Source organism: Varanus komodoensis, unplaced genomic scaffold (assembly GCF_004798865.1).
Source record: "Varanus komodoensis strain SLA01 unplaced genomic scaffold, ASM479886v1 scaffold1, whole genome shotgun sequence".
Lineage (NCBI taxonomy): Eukaryota > Metazoa > Chordata > Lepidosauria > Squamata > Varanidae > Varanus > Varanus komodoensis.
The window spans coordinates 67,369,646-67,390,879 of NW_025335268.1; the positions used below are offsets into that span (position 1 = coordinate 67,369,646).

The window sequence follows — 21,234 nt, forward strand, 5'->3', positions numbered from 1 at the left end:
AGTATCCATGCAAGCATTTTATTGCATTTGGAACCACCCACATGCCATTTCATTATGTGCTTTGAGCAGCTCTGGAAAGGCCTTTAGCAGCACTGTAGTTTTTAAGCAAGGAAGAAATATAGCAGGGATCTCTTCTGAGCAGGAGAGACTTCTGCTATTGCTTACCTTCTCCATAGCTGCTTAAACAAGAGATATCCCTGCATCTCCCATCTCCCTCCCTCTCTATGCTTCTCTCTATTGTGATGCTTTGGAGGCCTCCCCTCTCTCTTCTTTCACTTCCTCTCTATAGTGATGATGATTTTCTGTAGTAATTTTAAAGCATTAATATTTTATTTATCTAAAACATTTCTGTACTGTTCTATACATAAAAGCCTCAGGATGGTCCAACAACAAAAGCACAGCATTACATCCATAATAAAATTTCTAATTAAAATAGAAATTAGGTCTTAAAATAATGGGAAAAGAAAAAGGGTTTTGGCCTTGTGCCAAAAAGAATAAACCAGGTCGAAACAAGCAGCAGCTTTCTGGGGAGCATGTTCCACAACCAGGGCACCACCATGGAGAAGGCCCTTCTCCAGGTAGCTACTCTCCTAATCTTCAAAGAGGGCTCCCAAAGAAGGACCCCCAAGCCAGATCTTGAGGGGTGGGCAGGCACATTGGGAAGGAGATACTCCAGATAAGCTTTACGGCAGTTCATTCCTAAGTGCAGGTCATTCATAACTCAGACATTTGTAACTCAGACTCCATGTACTACTTTATATCATATAGAAAAACAAACAGTTGAATTTGCTGCCACATGATAAAGTCATGGACAAGAAGTCTGATGGCTTTAAAAGAATTCATGAAGAGTAACAAAATTCAAAGACTGACCATCAGAAAAATTTGCTAGTTTTAGCTACTCTGCTCTAATGGGTACCACCCGCCATTGCTATTAATTATTGTGACTGTGATAATATTTGTTCTATAATACATAAAAGGAATGCAAGGACTCGGTCTGTACTTGTGGTATAGCATCTATCCCAGTATCCTACTTTACAGATTATAGTCCACTGGTTGAAAGCATCCTTTATTGAAAGGGCTGTCCAGTCCGCCTCTAGCTTTAGAAGAACTATCAGGAAAGGAAGCAGGAGCCTTAAGTTGCCCATCAAGAGTTTAGTTTCCCACCAAACCAAGCAGGCACATAAGTCACAGGAGATGATGAAATGCATTTCTATTTAAATTGCTATAGTAACTTCTGCACTTACACATATAGATTTAAATAGCATAGGCAAATCCATATACTGTGTCATGTTTTGGCAACGCATTTCCTCTTATTTCTGCATGTATACTCAAGAGTAATTCCCGTTGACGTCAATGGAGAAGGGTATAGGCTTGCCTTAAAGGCTTAAGCTACTCTGCCTTAAAATCAGGATATACGATTTTGCCATGGGGTAAAACAATCAGCCTGGAGGGCCACACATCGAGTTTTTTTTATTTATATATATATATATTTGCTAGACAATGAGTGGGTCAGAGCCATCCCAATCTTCTGCCTCAGAAGCCAAGATATCTCGACATAAGCGGAATAAAAGCGTAGCTGCATTTCTCGCTCTCTTCCCCCATGTCCCCGTGTTACACCACAGCGTGCTCACGGCTCTAGCGGAGGTGCTTAAGTAGCGCAGTGCTGCGAGCGGGGAATGTCAGTGCGGGCCAGAAAGTGCGTGTCAGAAATGAGGAGGCGGAGGAGGAGGAGTTCGCCCCGGCTGGCAACCGGAGGGTGAGGCGGGCGGCATCTCGCGGGCTGCCTACCGCTCTTCCTTGGAAAGGGGAGGCGCGGCGGCGCTTCCTTTCTGACTCGCGCACCCGGAGCCGCGCCACGTCGAGGGAACTTCCCAGCCGCTGCGAAAGAGAAACGAAAGCCGGACGCCGCGTTGGCCGCCTCCCCCTCCGCCCCTTGCGCCGTCTCGCCTCGCCTCGCCGCTGCCGCGCCGCCGGCGTTGTTGTGGGTGGTCGCCGGGTTGGGGGAAGCGCCTGACGTGGCTGGCCTGGAGCGCGCCGCCGACCTGCCCCGGGAGCAGAGCGTCGACGGGGGCGCCGAAGGGAAGAGGCTCTCCCGGCTCCGCCATGGAGGCGCGCTACAACCTCAAAAGCCCGGGTGAGTCGGGAAGGAAGGAGGGGCGGGCGGGGAGACGGGAGCCTTTTGTGCGAACGCCTCGGTCGTGGAGCCCTCTGGCTGCCCTCGGATTGGCGGAGCGGGGTGCGCCGTCACGCAAGCCCGTGGTTTGGTGGCTGCCTAGGCCGGAACCGGCGGCGCTCCTCCCGGACGCCCGTCGCCCCCCGCGACCTTTGCCAGGGGGCGTGTGGCAGGAAAAGCACTACTGTTGTTATTCGTCAGAGGATGCTCCGCTCTCCTGCTTCTCCTCTGGGACGGACCCAAAGCGGTGGTACGAGCGTCATTCCTGTTAACTTCCTACTGCACCTCCCTAAGACGATGACGAGCTGGAGGGCACAGAGCGCTCGAGTCAGACTGGTGTGGGTTAGGAGAGGACATTTCATTTACTCAGAGTCAGCTGAGAAACGGGGACAGGCTTGCCTCTGGCCTGCCGCATCTCAGCTGATGTTCTGTTGCTCTATAATCTGCAGCTATTTTTATTCAAGGCTTCCTCCTGACTCCCCCCCCCATATGATTGACAGTATAGCTTCAGCGTGGTTTTTTTCCCCTCCCTTTTAAAGACTACTTTCAAGCAAACAAAGGAACTTTGCAATATCTCATTAACAGGTCACAGGATGAACTTGGTACACAGGTAGATAGATCTGTCCATCCTTTGGTACATACTGAAATGAAGAAGTGTAGGTGTATGCTCACACATGTATTTAATGCAGTTGGCTTGTGACTTGCCAATGAGGTGCAGTTGCAAGCCAGGTGAGTACAGTAAGTGGGAAGCATCAAGAGCTGGGAACTTGATGAAATAATCACACGAACAAAGTGCCAGAGGTTACACTTTCAATTCCATGTGATCATGTGAATTTGGCATCTCCCAGAATATTATGTAATAGATATAGTGCGACTCCTGCAGCTCTAAAGAATAGACCCTACCAATCGCAATTTGGATGTGATGCCTCATTTTGAAACTTTGATCTGCTATGCTTTGGCCAACATGTCTGGGTGCTTCTCTCTCTGGATGGGGGATAATTATGAGCAGAACACATGCTGGAGAGAGGGTTACACACATTCTCCCTAACCCTCCACTGGTCTTTTCCTTTTGATTGTGGCCTTCATGACTGTAATCAAAGGGAACACTGGGGACAAACCACATGTGACTAAGCATCACATGTAGTTTGGTTAGCAAGGCATTTAAGTCTGTGATAACTGAGCCTCGGTTAGTATGGGCTGTCTTTGCTTGCTCTGCCACAGGTCATGTGAAAACTGCTGCTGAGCTCAGCCATGATTACCTTTTGTATTCAGCCACAGCTGCAATTGTTAGGTGAAGTTGCACCTGCTTGCAAATTGTTAATATAGAGTGAATTTAGCAACCTCCCAGCAGCAGCTGTCAGATTTTACATGACCTTCTGAACAGGGGCAATGATAAATCAGCTCAGTATGAATGAAAGCTAGAAAAATTATGCTGTTACAGTGGACCTACAAAAGCATGTGAATAAGCCCTTAGCTTAATTTCAGTGCCAGGTTGCAAGAAAGTCTGTAGTTGCACACACCTGACAGTTCTTAATCCATCTTCCAGCATTTGTCAGAGAATACTTAAATTTGTTACAGCAGTCATGACCAAAACATTTGTTTAGAGCATGTAAAAATAAAAGTTGGACTTTTGGCAGAAAGTGCTTATGTGTTTGCTGTGGCTGCTCAGTACTGGAAGTATCTGTATAAATGTATGTAAAAATTGTATTTGAAATTCAACTGAAACTGTAATTGTATTTTGCTTCTAAAATTTTGTATTTTGCATATTATAGGAGAATGTGGAGTTAAGTAAAGACCTCAGAGGTGACTTCAGAGCTTATCTGTCAGTACCCCATAATAACTATGCAACTGCTGCTTAAAGACCTCTTAATAAAGTAAAGCCTACCATCTTCTGCACCAGTCTGATAAACAGCTGAGCAGTGTGTACTGGCAGGAAGTTCTTCTTGAAGCTCCAGCCTTTCCCCAAGCTAGATACCAATTTCCATAATTTCCAGCATTGTCAGTTCAAAACATTTGGGGGGCTTAAGGCTGGGGAAGGCTAGTTCAATTTAAATCATCTTATTAATTTTACCCATTGTCTCAGCTGGTGTCCTCTAGAGAACTGGCTGCTCTCTATATGTTTCGGATTATAGTTCTGTGCTATTCCAGACCATTGACCACACTGGCTGGACTTGATAAAAAGCTGTAGTTCAAAACAGGTGGAGGTTGCCAGCTTGGAGAAGTCTTCTCTAAAACAACAAAAATGAATTAGCTCCATCATCTATTCAACTGACCGTCAGATAATCATATTGCCTCATAATCATATGTTCTCTGAGCTAAACATAACCGAGTCTTTCATTCATAAAACTCTAATAGAACTCGGTCTCTAGGATCCTCAACATTTTTGTGGCCTTCCTTCAGACATATTGGTCAGTAGTTTCCTGGATCCCTTTCCCTCCCTCCCTCCCTGTTGAAAATGGGGAAAACATTCTCCCACTTCCACTTACATGGCACTTCCCCTGTTTTTCAAGAAATGTCCAAATTTATAGATAGAGGCTATTATAGATAAACGTTCCTTTAGCTGTCACCCTTTTTTCTGAGTAAGAAAAGGGCCAAATGCAAACATAGTTTCTTTTGTGAGAGAAGACTGAGGCAAACTAGCAGTAGAGCAGTTTTGCCTTCTTTCTGTCACCTGATAACATTCCTGCATCTTCTTCACACATAATTTCTCTTTTTATTGATTTGACATCTCACTACTACTAAAATTAAGCTTCACCTTTGCTAATATAAGGACTGTGTTTTGTCTCTATTTGTGTTTTCTGCCTCTGAAGAGACTCATGTAGTGATTTGTGATATGCTGTGGTTTTATTTTTCCAAAGAAACTCCCTCCATTGATACTTTGCCTCTAGTAAAATATACACATTAGGTATTTCATACTGTATTTGAGTTTGTTCCAACCAACAATTAAAAGTAAAATAATATTGGGCTAAAAACAATCAGTTTACACTTTTACATATGTATACATGATTTTGCTGAATTGTTTCATCATCTTGCTTAAAAACAAGTTGAGACAGACAATGGCTAGGGCCCTAAAAATCTAGCAAGGTTTGAACCTGTTTTTTTCCATTATTCTTCCCCATGCCACATTGCAAACCACTTCTGAAACAGGGTACTCTCGCAAACATAATGTTACATGGCATGAAGACAGGTGTTCAAAGAGAGAATATATATATCACACATGTGTGTCTAGGCTATTGGGCGTTCTTAAAACAGTGCTTATGATTCCTCCTGATCTTGATTTTTAAAAAAAAAAACCCTCTGAAATACTTCATGCTGTTCCATAGCTGATGAGACAAACTCTTAAAATACATTCTTTTAAAAAGATCCTTAAATATTGTTGGGAGAATCAAAATAAATCTTTATAGAGAAAGATTGCTTATTTGTACTTTTGTGATATAAAATCAGACCTTCAGTGTCTCTGCTGCTCTTGCCCAGAAAGAACCAGAATTCCAAGCCAGGCTCCTTTGTTTCCCTAAAGCTTTATTAGTCATCTGTTTCTTTAAGAGATTGAGACTCTCTGCTTCCCTGAGGTGGCTGCTACATTTAGGTGCAAAGTTAAGCTTGTTACATTGTTAGCATTTCACTGCCTTGAGGCTTTTTGTTCTGTGAAGCTCCTGAGCAGCAGCAAACTGCCCTGTCTAGTTTTCTTGCATGTCAATACCCACACCCAATCCTATTATGATTCATGTACCTTTCTCTGTGCCATATCAATACTCTGTAATCACTGATATTTACTATACCATTATGTCATGTCTGGCTGTCTTCACATTGTTTTGTCTATGAATACATATTATTTGTGCACTTGACTTAAAATCTATAAAACACTCTGTATATGTTCTGGAACTTGTAGTTGGTTGGTGGACCTCTTTGCAGCAGTGTTGCTGTAGGGTTGTACTCTACCAAGGGGTTTACCTGCGTTGTTCTCACCAATACAACTGCTGAAGTTTTAGGCGAAGGTGTCTCCCTGTGGATCCGAGTGTGCATTCTTGTGGCTGCTAACCAAGATTCCCTGACATCTAGCCGAAAATAGAAGAATACATAAGGTGAAAGGGGAAGGAATGGACAACAAGAAAGAAACTTGATTGACCTCCAACCTGGTGGTCTTCAGATGTTTTGGACAGGGCCTTCAGGCCAATTTAATGGAATATAAGTTTAGAAAATATAATAAATAATTCTCATCAGCCCAGCTGAAACATCAGCCCAACTTTCTGAACAGGAAGGGATCCATGGCAACTACATAGAAGGCACCAGTTGGGAAAAGCTGAACTAGATCATTAGCTGAAGTCATAGATAGCTAATTAAATAATTAGATAATTAAATCTGCACAACCCCTTCTTTATTGCTTTCTTCTTGTGTGTTCTCTCCAGTTTACCAAAATGCATTTCCTTCTTCATGACTGCTCAGGTGAATGACTGTAATGGAGTCAGATCCACAATGGATTTTTTGTATCTTCCTTCTGCCTGGTGAAAATAGATTTTTAAGGTTTGTGTATTCATGTCAGATTTAGGCCTGTTTTTGTTTTCACTTAAGGTAACATAATTACTTATTAGCTATCTTGTGATAGATGAATGGGATGACATAGCTTAGTAGAGTTATTCTGACCTCTTAATTTTGAGCCCTTCCTTGTACTAACAATGCTTATTATAATCAATACATCAGGACCCCCCATACTTGAGGGGGATAGGTTCCAAGCACCCCAGCAGATACCGGAAACCATAGATAGTGGCAAACACTACATTTACAGGGATTAAGGGTGTAGGATACCCACAAAAGGGGAAAAACTGCAAATATCTCTAGGGAAAACTGTTAATATCCCTAGGGAAAAACTGCAAAGACTTTCTAGAGTCTTTCCCCTCTGAGAGACAAAACTGAAACTGTAATTGTATTTTGCTTCTAAAATTTTGTATTTTGCATATTATAGGAGAATGTGGAGTTAAGTAAAGACCTCAGAGGTGACTTCAGAGCTTATCTGTCAGTACCCCATAATAACTATGCAACTGCTGCTTAAAGACCTCTTAATAAAGTAAAGCCTACCATCTTCTGCACCAGTCTGATAAACAGCTGAGCAGTGTGTACTGGCAGGAAGTTCTTCTTGAAGCTCCAGCCTTTCCCCAAAATGAGGCTACCTAGTACCAAGACAAAGAGCGTGGTATCCCCAAACAGAATGCATAATTCACTATAGTCACCATTTTTTCTTAGAAATATTTGCAGTTTTTCAGCTTTTATGGGGGTCCTTCATCCTTTCATGCCTGTGAATATGGAGAGCCAATGGTGAAACTTGGTTAAGTGAAACTGTGCTAACTAGCAGATACGGGAGTCCTGCTGTACATGTTCACCAATGGCATAACATTTAAATACTTGTATCATGCTTAATACGATGGTTTCTTGGGTAGCTTAAAATAATCAAAGAAGCTTATATCCATCTGTCTGTATTTGTGGTGCAGTGGCTGATGTTACTCTAGAGTAGTGGTGGCAAACCTTGTGTGCAGAGCCCTCTGTCAGCACGCGAGCCAAGTCCCCCCAGCATCGCCCCAGCAGCCAAGCGTCAGATCACAGTGCATATAGGGACCATGCACATGCTCGGAAAGGAGTAGAGGTGCCAGGTGATGACCTCACGAGCCGTGACTTGTCCAAGCTTTCTCATGGCTGGTCAGTGCACTGCCAAGGATATATATTTGCTTGGACTGGCTGTGAGTTCTTTTTTCTAAACTAAAACCTCAATTTTCAGGTTTTATTCCCGTGTTGGCACTTTGCGATAATTAAGTGGGTTTGGGGTTGCAGTTTGGGCATTTGGTCTCTAAAAGGTTCACCATCACTGGGTTAGGGTTAGAAAAATGAGGTGTTCTGGTATGATTTTGATGGTTGGAATGTGTTTAGAATGGGCAGAAATGATGAGCTGTGCAGAACAAGCTACTCAAGGAAGGCTTTTTCAAAATTGCATTATTTTCAATGGTATTTTACCCCTATATTTGGGTTAGGGGTGTGCACCAGGGTAGAGGTAGGGTTAGGGTTAGAAAAACAAGGTGTCCTGACATGATTTTGAAGGAAAAAAGCAAGTTCTTTGAGACAATTTTTAAAGGCTCTGATAAGCAAAGAGAGGGAAAGAGAGCTTGACCTTGGCATAGTATCAAATGACTTTTGAGCAACCTTTTTCATGGCTTTGCTCTACTGGAACATAGAGTTTACTGATTCTTCACTGCCCTTGACACATTACAAGTATAGCTAGAGTTCTACAGATGTGGGGACCAGACATACACCTGGAATTGTCTTCAGAGCTACTGTAACCGGGGGGGGGGGGAATCCTCTGACTCCCCACATCACTGATGTCCCAGATGACATTGGAGCAGGGGCATTTCTGTGACATCAGGGGTAGCCCTCTTCACCCTGACATAATCAGCCAAAGCACCAGCTGGAGCACCTTCAGTCAATGCTTCAGTTGAGGATCCTGCTATAGCACTTCTCCAGCAAGCTCCTTGGTTAAATCTGAGTGGTAAGAATGACATGGACTCCGCCGGAAGACCAGCAGTATTGCTGCTGCTTCGCCTTCCCAGTATGGATATTATTTTGGCATGATAGGCATAGGTATTGCTCCAAATGCATAAGGTGGTGATTAAATCATTTTGATATAGCCATTGTTGAGTTCACCTGCAAACTGAATGTATGTCTAGTTCAAGATATCCAATGAAATAAGTACATCTGCCAAAATTTTGTTTCCAGAGGAGTATGTGTGTGTGTGTGTGTTGTCTTTTGTTTGAGTGTCTCTTATATAATGGCTTAGTCTAAGTAAAGAACAACTCAAAACTGGCACTGTAAAATTAGTAGGCCTGTTTGCATATATTGTGAAAAGCAAGTCCACTGGTCTGTGCCACTCAAAAACACCTTCTGCACTTGTAGGAACAGTTGTGCTACCTAGTGTCAAGTCTCTTTTAATATGAATAAATTAATTCTACTTACTTACATGAGCCATTTCAGGTAGTATTATATATACTTTCAAAACTAGGGAAAGAGCATCTTAAATCAGCAAAACTTAAGCAGGTTTTAAACAGGACATAAATTAGCATCAAGAAAAAGAATAATTACAGCTGGAATCCATAGAAAGTAGTATGGAATTCCATGCTTACACCAGAACTTTTCAAGCCGCCTATCCAGTCCTATTCCCAGCTCTACTGGAAATCTGCTATTGGAAGCCAGAGATTGTTAGGAGCTTCACTTGCTGTGGTTGTACTTGTAGCACAAGGGATGAAACCAGAATGGGAAATTAATGACCTACTGACGCACAGATTTTCCTGAAGTACATTCAAAAACATCTTTGAATGGGTCATGAAGTCATTTCATCTTTCCACTACTCCATGCTGGATATGTAATATACTTCCGGTTTAGAAATATACTTGGAAACATCATGTATTCAAAAAAAAATTCCTCTCGAAATGCCTATAGAAAAGTCTGGATACATTTGCTGAAATAATTGAAACCTTCACTTTACTTCAGTTTTTCTATTCAGGTCTGCCTTTGGTCTTCATGACACTGGCCTTCTTGTTCCCCTTTGATGACCATATTAATAAATATATTAATATAATTTGTGACAATTTAGCTGTTTAATAGAACATTTGGAAAGACACCTTTTCAGCGCATCTGAAAAACTTTAAAAATAATGCATCATTTAGGGAGAGGTATAGATGTGTTCAGCCATAAGATCCCTCTTACTGATGTGCTGTATTTTTTTTTCTTTTAGCTGTGAAACGTTTAATGAAAGAAGCTGCTGAACTAAAGGATCCAACAGACCATTATCATGCACAGCCCTTAGAGGTTAGTGTGTATCCAAATAAATCTACAACAGTTATGTACCCACAGACATGTTAATATAACTTCTTGTCCACATTTAACTTATGACTATGTGGCATAACCCTTGTAGCATATTGATAATATGATTTTAAGTCAGCTTTGCAAATTAGTTCACAAACATCTGCCATACACAAATTTAAATCATACTTAACCCTTTCTGCACACCACCTTAAAATAGGTATTAGTAACTTGTGCCCCTTCAGACTTTTGGCCTACAGCTCACCATTGGTATGATGGGAGTTGTAGGCCACAATGTTTGGTGGGACTTAAACTGCCAATCCTCACAAATTAAAAATTCAGGTTGAAAATTGCTCAGCTGTTCTGAAATAAGAACTTAAAAGCATGCATGTGCCCACATACACATGTGCACACACACATTCCTGAATGCGGAAGAAAAGATTGGGCATTTGTTTTATGTTTAAAATTATGTTACTTCAAGAGAGTACAAAGGAACATCGAGGAAAATCATTGCCAAGGCCGCAGAGGAGCTTTCCCCATTCCTAGATCTGTAACGGACAGAACAAAGAATATTTTTGCCCAAACTGACTTGTATTTATATCAGAATAATGCATGGATTTGCAGAGGCTGAGCATTCACGCCTGCTCTTCTGTTTCCTTCTTTTTTTTGATTTGAGCCAGAGTTAACTACAGCACAATTCTCTTAGGACTTGTTCCGAAGAAGATGGAGGTATAATACTTGACTTGCAGTCATTCATAAAGTGACTTTTATATTTGAAAAATGACCATAGGCAATCTTGGCTAAACTTTCAATATACTCATAATTAGGGATGCCCATTTGCAGGAGTGAAAATCTGAAGAATGTTCCAGACTTGGCCTTCCAGATTTCATGTCATTTCTCCCATGCTAGCACTAGCTTACCCTGATGCAAATAAGACAGTACATGGGTTTCTGCTTTTACACTGGGTTGGTTCTTAAGCTCAGGAAATTTGTGCCAATTGTGGGTGGGAAAAAGACTAAAAATCCATCATACCATTTGCACAAATCATGGGAGCTGACAAATAACTAAAAATAATAATGAAAAAATTGTCCATTTGATGTGTGCAAACTGTGTAACTCTAGAAGAAATCTGTAGTGGTTAGATGAAATTGACAAAAACAAGTTCTTTATGTCATATGCTATATGGGGAGCTCATGAGGATGAGAGGAAGAGATGGACAAGGATCTTTACCAAGAGTATATGCTGAGCCTGGATTACCTAACTGTAAAGTAATATGAAAATGTGATTAAAATTTTAAACAAAGCAAAGCCATTTATGCAAATTAAAAACATTGAGCTCCAAATATGCAAATACTCCATTCTCAAGGTATACTGCTATTCCATGCACATTTCTGGAACTTTAAAATAAAATTCAGTGTGGTCCATTTCTGATTGCTGGATCAGAAACACTGAGGAAGTTTGTAGGACTCAAACGAAACACATTTTCCTGCATCACAAATCCCTACTTCTAGTCTTTCATAAAGCAGCTATAGGATTATCCAGCAGATTCTGAAATGCAACTAACCAAGGAGATTTCACTGCATTCCCTTCTCTATGGCTCAGTCTCAAAGCAAGAAAAGTGTGGATCAAGTTTTAAAAAAGCACTCTTGGAGAACTGACAAATTCATTAACAAAGTCCTTGCCTTAATTTATTGTATTTTGATTTGGCACGAAAAAGTGTTGAAACACTAGAGCAAGCTGCAAAGGGTTTACTGGATTGCATTAAAGTAGTTGCTTGACTAGAGTCAGCTGAGCTGTGTTTAATAGATTTTAAAATATATTTATTTATTTATTAAAACATTTCTATGCCGCCCCATTCGCCGAAGCCTTGGGGCGGCTCACAACATAAAATATAATACAAAAATAGCAATATAAAACTAACAATATAAAATAAATAACAATATAAAAGAAGGGAAACTTTGAAAATAAATCAATAAATAATACTTCTGTGTGTGCTTATAGAGACAGCTGTGTGGTTGCTGTTTTGGTTAGTGTAAAGATACTCTGCAAAGTCTAGTTTGCTTTAATTTTAAATATTGCTGTTAAATTCTCCCAGTGAAGTTAAATTACCAGCTCAAACATTTATTTAATACATGTACCAGGTGTCAAATAGATTTGTTTGCATGCCAAATCTCTCCCTGTCCAACTCTAGTCGCAGTATTTGAGAGACATGTTATTTGATTCCATGCTTACTTAGATGTGCTTTTGAGTAGGACTAGTTGGTGATTGTTATATTAAGAGATTTATTTTTTGGTATTTTTGTAGGACAACCTTTTTGAGTGGCATTTCACTGTCAGAGGTCCACCAGATTCAGATTTTGATGGAGGAGTTTATCATGGAAGAATAGTACTACCTCCAGAGTATCCTATGAAACCACCAAGTATTATTCTGCTAACAGTAAGAATGTTTAATAACTAGTAATGAAAGAATGATCGCATGATTAGATTGCCATTAAAAGTTGTGCTGACCTCAAACAAAGAATTCTAAGAATACATAGCAGTGTGCTCTTTCTTCCTCTTTGTATTCATGCCAGGAAGGCCAATTGGAATGTAAGATTTAGGCTTTATGTGTAGGGATATAAAGTGTCTCAAGAATAAGGAAGAAAATTTGCTTCCTTTTATTTTGAATTCAGTGCAGCATGATACCCATGCTACATTGAGAAGAAATAAGAAGTTTTGAGGAGATGAGCAACAGCAAATTACCAATCAAGATCTTTCCCCTTATTTGTATCAAAAGTTGTAGTATTTATATTAAAAACAACATCCCATAGGTCGTATGTTTTTGGTTTGTTCAATGAACTGAATGACGTTAAAAAAATATTACTTCTGAATCTGGTTTTTGTGTGTGTGTGTTCCCTGGTATATGAAACTTTGCTATGTGGCATTCTCAAGTTCAGACATCAGAAACAGATGTCAGATGTCCTTCCCTATGTGCCTGCCCACCCCTTCATATCTGGGTTGGAGGTCCTTTTTTGGGAGCCCTCTTTGAAGGAGATTATGGAACATGCTTCCAAGAATGGTTTGCCTGGTGCCTACACTTTATTCTTTTCAGTGCCAGGCCAATACCTTTTTTATTTTCCCAGAATTTTAAGGTTTAAATTGTTATTTTAATTGGGGTTTTATAGGAAATAATGCTGTGCTTTACTTTGTTTTATTGTAAGATTGTTCTGAGACCTTTGGTAATGAGAATGGTATAGAAAAGTGTTAAGTAAGAGTTCACATTTCCCAGTATGGTGGGCAGGAGAGTAATAGTGCACGATTGTGTTTTAATGACAAGGAATAATAATGCCAGACTGGGCTTGGCTTGCATTTGAAGGCAGTTCTGGGAAACTTTTAGTGGTAGCCTCTTCATTTTTTAAGGGAAACCACGATACCGGAGTTTGACTAACATGCCTATTGCTATAGATAAGGCTTCCTGTGTCATTCAGCTAGCTTCTGGGCAATAGCATGTACTAGCTATTGACTGCTCACAAGACACTATTAACTACACTATCAGTGTACTGTTTCCCAGCTACTCGCATTGAAATGTTGAGTTTTGAAAAGAATTTGATTCTTTCTTCTTCCTCTGACTCTTTAAGGCCAATGGCAGGTTTGAAGTTGGAAAGAAAATTTGCTTAAGCATCTCAGGACACCATCCTGAAACATGGCAGCCTTCATGGAGTAGTAAGTATCAATGGTTTTTGGCAGTGAAAGGGCCTTGATAAAGGAGGCATAAATTGCTGCACTACAACGGTCAGAAGGTATTTCCTTGTAATTTTTATTTACATTTATGAATTTATATTTTTGTGATACATTATTATATTTATACTGAGACATAAATCGATCAAGTTTGCATTTCTTTCGGTTTCTAAAAATTGCATTGGACCTATATTCATTTGGTACTTTAATGGGAGATTTCCAATTACTGCATACTTCTCTTTTTGCTTATAGTAAGGACTGCCTTGCTTGCCATCATTGGATTTATGCCAACCAAAGGGGAGGGAGCCATAGGATCTCTAGACTACACACCTGAGGAAAGAAAAGCACTTGCTAAGAAGTAAGCGTTTTGTTTTTGTGTTGAAGCCTGTTTCTAAAGGTAGAACCCTTTGGTGTTGTGGGTAAATTAACATTCACAGCTGTTTTTTGTGTAGAAACAAATTAGCTTTAAGCATTATTCTTAATAATAAGAATTAAGATACTGGTATGATAGTGCTAGTACCTGACATATGGCTTTACCACTATGACTTTCCAAAAATGTTTAGCACAGAGAGGTCAACCACCTGATTTTGTTCTGGAAAAGGTTCAGATCTGCTTTTTAATCCAAGTAGTTATTGAAATTATGGCTCCTTCTGGAATCTGTTCAGCATTGTAATATTCCTACTTTCGCAGTCAAACTTAATTTTACTATGTTATCATGCCACTGCAGTTCAAGAGTCTTCTAAAAACGTTTGGAAAAATGTATTGCATTGCTGAAGCTTCCAGAATCATATAAGATCACATTATCCTCTGTAAGTTACAATGCTGTACCTCCCAATTATATACTTTCAAGTTCCACCTGTGGTGGAGTTTGGTAGTACCTCTGATTTCTGTAACACCTGCAGCATTTGTTTCTTCAGATATTTTATTTACTGTGCATTCCTGTTCATGTCTGTTCAGTAGTAACTCTAATTTCTATCCAACACCCAGATAAGTAGGTTACTTCAACTTATGCAAGTGTAGATTCACTGTAACTACTTGAGTGCAATTGCTTTTGCTGATCCAGTTGAATCAATTATGTTTCTAATAATTTCTAGGTCTCAGGATTTCTCTTGTGAAGGATGTGGTTCACTTATGAAGGAAGCTCTTTTACCCTTAACATCTGGAAGTGCCTCAAGTCAAGCTGACAAAGAGGCCAAGGAACTTGCTAGGCAAATTAGTTTCAAGGTAGCATAACTGTTTTCTTTTTATTAATCATGGAGTTAATTTGTCATTCGCTTTTCACTGCCAGGTGCTCTCTCAGCTCCTGTCTATCAAATTATTTTTTATTTTTACAAAAAATCCTTGTCATTAATATGTGGGATAGGAATAAAATATGTTTTAAAATTTTGAATACCATTTTGTTAAAAAAATGTAAATGGTGTGCAAATGGTTAATTTTTTTTTCCATAGTGAAAAAGTGCCTGGTTAAAATCCAGATTATAAGACTAAACCTGAGATAAGGAATAGGACTTTTTAAATGATGTTTCTGACTTTTTTAAGTGCATAAAGTCCTAAAAGTCTGTTTTAAGCTTTCTGTATATATGCTTTAAGTACAGTGCTATGAATAGCCACTATACCTATTCATAAAGTAACTTGGGTTGTTGACTAATGGCTGCATTGAGTTTTTGGTGACCAAAACGATATAAGCATAACAGCTGTAGTCCAGAGCTTCGTGAATGCAAGGAGTTCTCATTTACCTTTCAGGATGATAACCTGCCATTCTGTACATGTAGACAATTTCCTTCTCATAGAAGAGAATAGAATGTTGTTCTCCCTATGATGCCCTACATTCAGTTGAAGCTTCTGTATCACACACCATTTCATTTGTTTCTTCACATTTCTAAACATTACATGTATACCTGTTAAGTACCGAATAAGTAATTTAGATAAGAAGATGCATCACATAACATACCTGATTAGAGTTTTGATTTTCCATATGGTATTCTAATTTGTGGTGTATTATCCTTTTGTTTAAGGCTGAAGTTAATTCATCTAGGAAATCTGTTGCTGAACCTGCAGGGTTATCAGAATTTAACCACTTGACAAGTTCACCTGAACAGCAACAGGAAATTACAACTCCAGCATTCCAGGACACAACCACCAGTGAAACGGTGGGTGTTTAATAAACCTGAGAAATTTGAATGGACATCAAGACATGGAAAAATGTTTCTAGAGATCAGTTTTTAAAAACTTACTAGCATTTCAATAACATCACTGTTTATAAAGTCTCAGCCATTATTTTCTTGGCAAATCTTGCCACTGTTCTTGAATGTTTCTGTTGTTTTCTTTGCTTGTGATCCTTTGCATGCTTACCTTGGAAGTATGCTTCATTGCCCCTAAAAGGCAGCTTAGAACTGAGTAGACATGTACAGGCTTTCAGCCTCCCTCTTCTATTTTTTACCAGGTATTGTAGTAACCACTTTGCTCATTTATTTTCTTTGCCCAAGTATTTATTGATTTAATTAAAAGACTTAAAGCTAGTCTTTCAGGGTGATTTGCCCACACAAGGCAGTCTACAATATTATAAAACATGAACATGCAATTACAGTTATACAGAGAGAGAAAGAAAATTAAGCACCAAATGCAGACTAGGATAGATCCAATTCCAAAGGTATAATGCTGCCATTGTGAATACCCTATTCCTCCCTTCTGCCAGCCTAAAGGCCCTAGCTGATGTGCCAGGAACCAGAGCTTCTTAATGCTTTATGCATCTCATACAGGTGTAGGAATTTCTTCACATAACATCCAAAACTTTTAGGGTGCAATCCTATGTATTTTTAGACAGGAAAAAGTCCTACAACCCCAGCATTTTTCCATTCTGGCTGGAGTATGCTAGGAGTTGTAAGACCTTTTTCTATGTAAACATACATAAGACTGCACCCCTAGGGCTTTGAAGCCAAAACCAGCACCAATTAGGTCTAGACATTCCATGTCAATGATATGGCATAGGAGTAATATGATCCAAATGCCTAGCTCCATAGGTATTCTCGTTGCAGCATTCTCTACCTGTTATGGTTTCTGAATAATCTTCAAGGGTAGCCCCATACAGATTGCATTACAGTAATTCAACCTCAACATAAGAAAGGCAAGCCTTGCTGTGGCTAGATCACCTTTCTTTAGATAGGGCAGCAGCTGCTGAACCAGCCCTTTTATCACAAGCAAGTTTGAACACACTTATAATAAAGAATATATTTCTTTGCCTTGAATATTCTACCTTTTGGAAACATAATGGGGATGATATAGAGAGGTAACTTATTTGACAACTGTATAGACTTCTGTTCACAGTCATGCTTGTTTTAGCCCTATGTCCAAGAGACTTATGTAAACCAAAGCAAACAGAGGTCCCCTTTAATTATTTCAAGCTTTTATTCCATTAAAAATGCTTACCAGGTTCCTTTTTGTTCATAATCTCTGAAATAAATTTGACTGAGTAAAGGGAAGTATTTATTCTGATTATTTAAAATAATTGCTTGCCTAATTATGACATATTAATGTGGCCAAGGAGACTGCTTATATAACCCATCCATATTGGAAGTAACTGAGCTATTGGTACAGGGCAGCTGCTGCTATCACTGATGTAGATGCAATCTAAATTCACTGATAAATTGTAGACAAATCCCAGTTAAGCTGTGTGTGTGTTTTTAGGGTTGATGGGACTGCAGATTGGTTAAAAAAATCATGTCAAATCACATCAGACCATCTGTTGCTTGGTGAAGAGTATTTTTACAACTATTTGGAAATAGAGGCATGCTAATATTATGCAGATTTCCCCAATAAAGTTTTTCCTGTATGATTATTATTAAGTGGCATAGTTTGACTTGTTGTGTATGCACAAGTATCATAGTTATTGAATGGGTGTTTTTTAGGCCTATCCATTCACTCACCAGAAATAATCACTCCATTTTTGCCGGGAAGGTTAAAAAAAATGTCAGAAGTAATTTTATTAATCCCATTTTAGATGACATGATTTTATCTAAGGACTCTCATTTTACTTTATTCATGCTTTAGTCCTTAGAATGCGTGCCAGACATAAAACAAAGAAGCTTTAACTTATTTATTTCCATTTGTTGCAAATGATAGATGATTAACAGCCTAAAGTAGATTAATATTTTAAGGGATGATATTGTTGATCTCTGTGTGTCTGATGCTTCATTCGACATATGTTTGAAAAACAGACCATATTTCCGAGCATCCCTTTGCCTAGAAGGTAGGAAGCTCTGTTTGTTTCTGTGTTAATGTGTGCCTCCCACCATGACAGAATGTAGCTTATAAAGATCTGTTAGAGGTTCTGAAGCAAAAGATTTCTCGTTCATTTTTCTGTATCATGGCCATGTAAAGATTTATTAAAGTTTTTATATACCGCCCTATGCTTAAAAAGTCCCAGAATGATAGTACAATGAAATGAAAGTACAGCATCAGAGCACAAAATTCAAATAAAACCCCATCTTAAAATACCTTAACACTTAAAATATTGGGAAAATAAAAATGTTTTGGCCTGGCACTGAAATGAAAAAAGTGTTGGTGCCAGGCATACCCCTCTAGGGAGCATGTTCCATAACCAGGGCACCACCACAGAGAAGGCCCTTCTCCAGGTAGCCACTCTCCTAATCTCCTTCAAAGAGGGCTCCCAAAGAAGGACCTGCAATCCAGAACTTAAAGGGCGGGCAGATATATATGGAAGGAGGTGCTCCTTCAAATATCCAGGTCCTAGGCTATTTAAGGCTTTATAAGTCATCACTAGCACTTTAAATTGGGCCCAAACTTCAACTGGAAGCTGGTGCAGATGATAAAGGACCAGTGTTACATTTGTATATCTGCTGGTCCCTGTTGGCATTCTGGCTGCTCTGTTCTGAACCAATTGAAGTATCTGGACCATCTTCAAGGGCAGCCCCATGTAGAGCGTCCAGTCAAGAGGTTACCAGGACATGGGTCACCGTCACTAGGCTCTGCTCGTTCAAGTAAGGGCGTAGTTGGTAGATGAACCAAAGCTGAAGGAAAGCGCTCCTCGCCACAGTAGTCACCTGGGACTCCCAAGGACTACTCTGAGTCGAGGAGCACTCCCAAACCATTCATATTGTTGGGCTGAGCTGCAGTTCCATCCATAGAATATTCATACATATTCTGACTTCTGTAGCATGGATGCAGTGCCAAATAGGCAGGAGGACTGAGAACTTGAAAGTAGGAGAGGTACAAGAAGAAACAATGCTTCATTTCATGTTTCATTAAGTTGTGGTCTGTTTTCCATTTGTTTCAATGGAAGATTCATCATATGCTACCTGCCACTTTGGTGTTTATCAATTTCAAATGGTATGACATTTGCAAACATCAGAGCTGCCAAATTTCAGACATATTGTATGCAACTTCTCATTTTAAAGATAATTAAGTTGCACAGACAACACTGTCTAAGCCAATAGAACATTTCAATCTGTCACTTTCATGGTTGTCTCTTTCCCCACTTTGTGATCTTTTTGTGAAGTGTATATTAAATTCAGACAATGAAAGTTCCAGTGGTGTGCTCCTACTAGCACTATTGACATCACACTATGGTAGGGCAGGTCTGAATGCAGACATTGATTTGAAATAAGCAGACAAATCTTTAACTTCAGGAATACAGATTTTAAAAAAAAACTTATTTTTAAAGCATTAATCTTGCTGAGCTGCTCTAACTAAAAAGTTATTTCAAGTTTGAAGCTAAGATGAAATGCTCCTATCAGAAGAAAAGAAGAAGCAGGGTCACATTACGAGATCTTTTGAGAAGTCCAAGGTGTGCAAAAAAATAGACAATATATAGAAAATGTGAGGGTTAGCGAATTTTGCTGAAGCCTAGAACTGATAATTGACAATAAATTTGCTTCATTGTTACTGTCATCCAGCAGATAAAGTGTTGGATTTTGCCAAGTTGCCGTCTTACTGCTCAATGTACCCCTGAATTTTATCTGACAAGAAAACAGAAAGTAAGCTTTAGGTTTTATCTTGAGGCTATGAGCCTTTCCCTGGTATTTTCATTCGCTTTTCCCAAATAGGATCAGTTCTTTTCGGTTTCCCCTCCCAATATTGAGATTAATTTATTAGTACTCTCTGCTGCATTAAAAACAGTTATATTTTCTGATACAGCTAAATTACTGTTCTTGAGGGTAGTATGCTAGTTTTGGCAGTATTTTGAGGAACACGTTCAAGCAAGATGATGGTTGTTCTCTTCTCCAACAAGCACTGGTTTTGCCAAACAATGCAGTTTTGTATCATGTTATGCAATCCATTCTGATAGATGTAATTTTCCCACTTTATCCTCTTAGTCTGAGAATCAGACCAACTCATCCACCTCTAGTCAAGAGCAGCATGCCCAGCCTGCTTCAAGCAATACTTCTGTGAGCCCTCGCCAGCGGAGTGTGCAGCAGAGAAGGGTGCCAACTTCAGCCAACTTCAATCAGGTTCAACAGCCAAGAGTCCACACAAGCCATGTTGGGTCAAATCTGCTGATTCTCCTTCTTGTTTTAGCACTGGCAGCTCTTATATTTAGGCGTATTTATCTAGCAAATGAGTATACATTTGAATTATGAGTTTCTCTCATTCTTAAGAACAATGACTTGAATGCTTTATTAAAATGTTCTATGTTGGATATGTCAAAGACTGTTTACATAAGATTACTTTTTGTATTTACTCATTTTAAGTCCATATGTTAATGTACTAAGGGGTACGTTAAGGTCTGCCAGGAAAGTACCCCTTGATATTGGTGGGTGTATGGATTATTAACAATCTATACAAACTGAACAGATACCTTGAGAAGTTATGCAGAGAATATTTCTGCATTAGCAGGGTATTTAAGGACTGGGAGCATTGGACACATTACTTGTAAGCTTTGGTGAGTAATTTTAACTGACAGAGACATAAAATTGTGGTTTTATGCTGGCATGAATAAATATTAATAGAGTGAATTATTTACCTGAGAAGGTGTTTCCTAAATTGAAATGAAAGTATGTTTGCATAAAAATGTTAATTTCAGCAGGAAGAGGAAATTATTAATATTTGTAAGTACATTCATTTCCTACCCAACAAATTTGATGAGGGGATGGAACCCTGAAATTGTGGAATGTATCCTCCATGAAAAATAGGGGCCAGAACAGAATTTGCTTTCCTTGTTTTAATTTTCAAGGCATTAGTATAATATTTTGAGAGATTTCAGTTTCGTTTTCTAATATTCAGTTATGTATATTTTGCTTTTTAAAAAAAGTTGAAGATCTTGGAAATAGTTCCAACTATGTAATATTTACCTGTCACCTATTGACTGTGACTTATTTCTGAAGTATGTATGATGCTTTAAATTGTCTGTTTTATGTTCCCATAAAATTAAAAGCATTTTCAACACCAAAAAATAAATATGCTTTCATAAGGTTATCCATGAAACCAGTGCAGTGCCAAAAAACAATTTGAGTTTAATTCAAATTTGCTCTGATGGTTTAATATCCAATGATT

General features: G+C 39.2%; 1 protein-coding gene across 2 annotated transcripts; it reads left to right on the plus strand.

Annotated features, from left to right (window-relative positions):
• The first annotated feature begins 1,670 nt into the window (after positions 1-1,670).
• Positions 1,671-21,134, plus strand: UBE2J1 (ubiquitin conjugating enzyme E2 J1). 2 transcript variants are annotated; one of them, XM_044427726.1, is made up of 8 exons: positions 1,671-2,134; positions 9,945-10,018; positions 12,315-12,446; positions 13,627-13,711; positions 13,979-14,084; positions 14,821-14,950; positions 15,741-15,875; positions 20,058-21,134. In XM_044427726.1, exons 1-8 carry the CDS (start codon positions 2,104-2,106, stop codon positions 20,319-20,321), a joined length of 957 nt encoding a protein of 318 aa, XP_044283661.1. In that variant the 5' UTR covers positions 1,671-2,103; the 3' UTR covers positions 20,322-21,134. The 2 variants fall into 2 exon arrangements, with proteins under 2 accessions (XP_044283661.1, XP_044283670.1); XM_044427735.1 differs by lacking the exon at positions 1,671-2,134 and adding an exon at positions 4,717-6,694.
• Positions 21,135-21,234: the final 100 nt, after the last annotated feature.

Coding starts and splice junctions, on each gene's coding strand:
- UBE2J1 (XM_044427726.1), top strand. CDS start 2,104: ATGGAGGCGCGCTACAACCTCAAAAGCCCGG. Junction 2,135..9,944: donor CTACAACCTCAAAAGCCCGG/GTGAGTCGGGAA, acceptor TTTTTCTTTTAG/CTGTGAAACGTTTAATGAAA. Junction 12,447..13,626: donor CAAGTATTATTCTGCTAACA/GTAAGAATGTTT, acceptor TGACTCTTTAAG/GCCAATGGCAGGTTTGAAGT.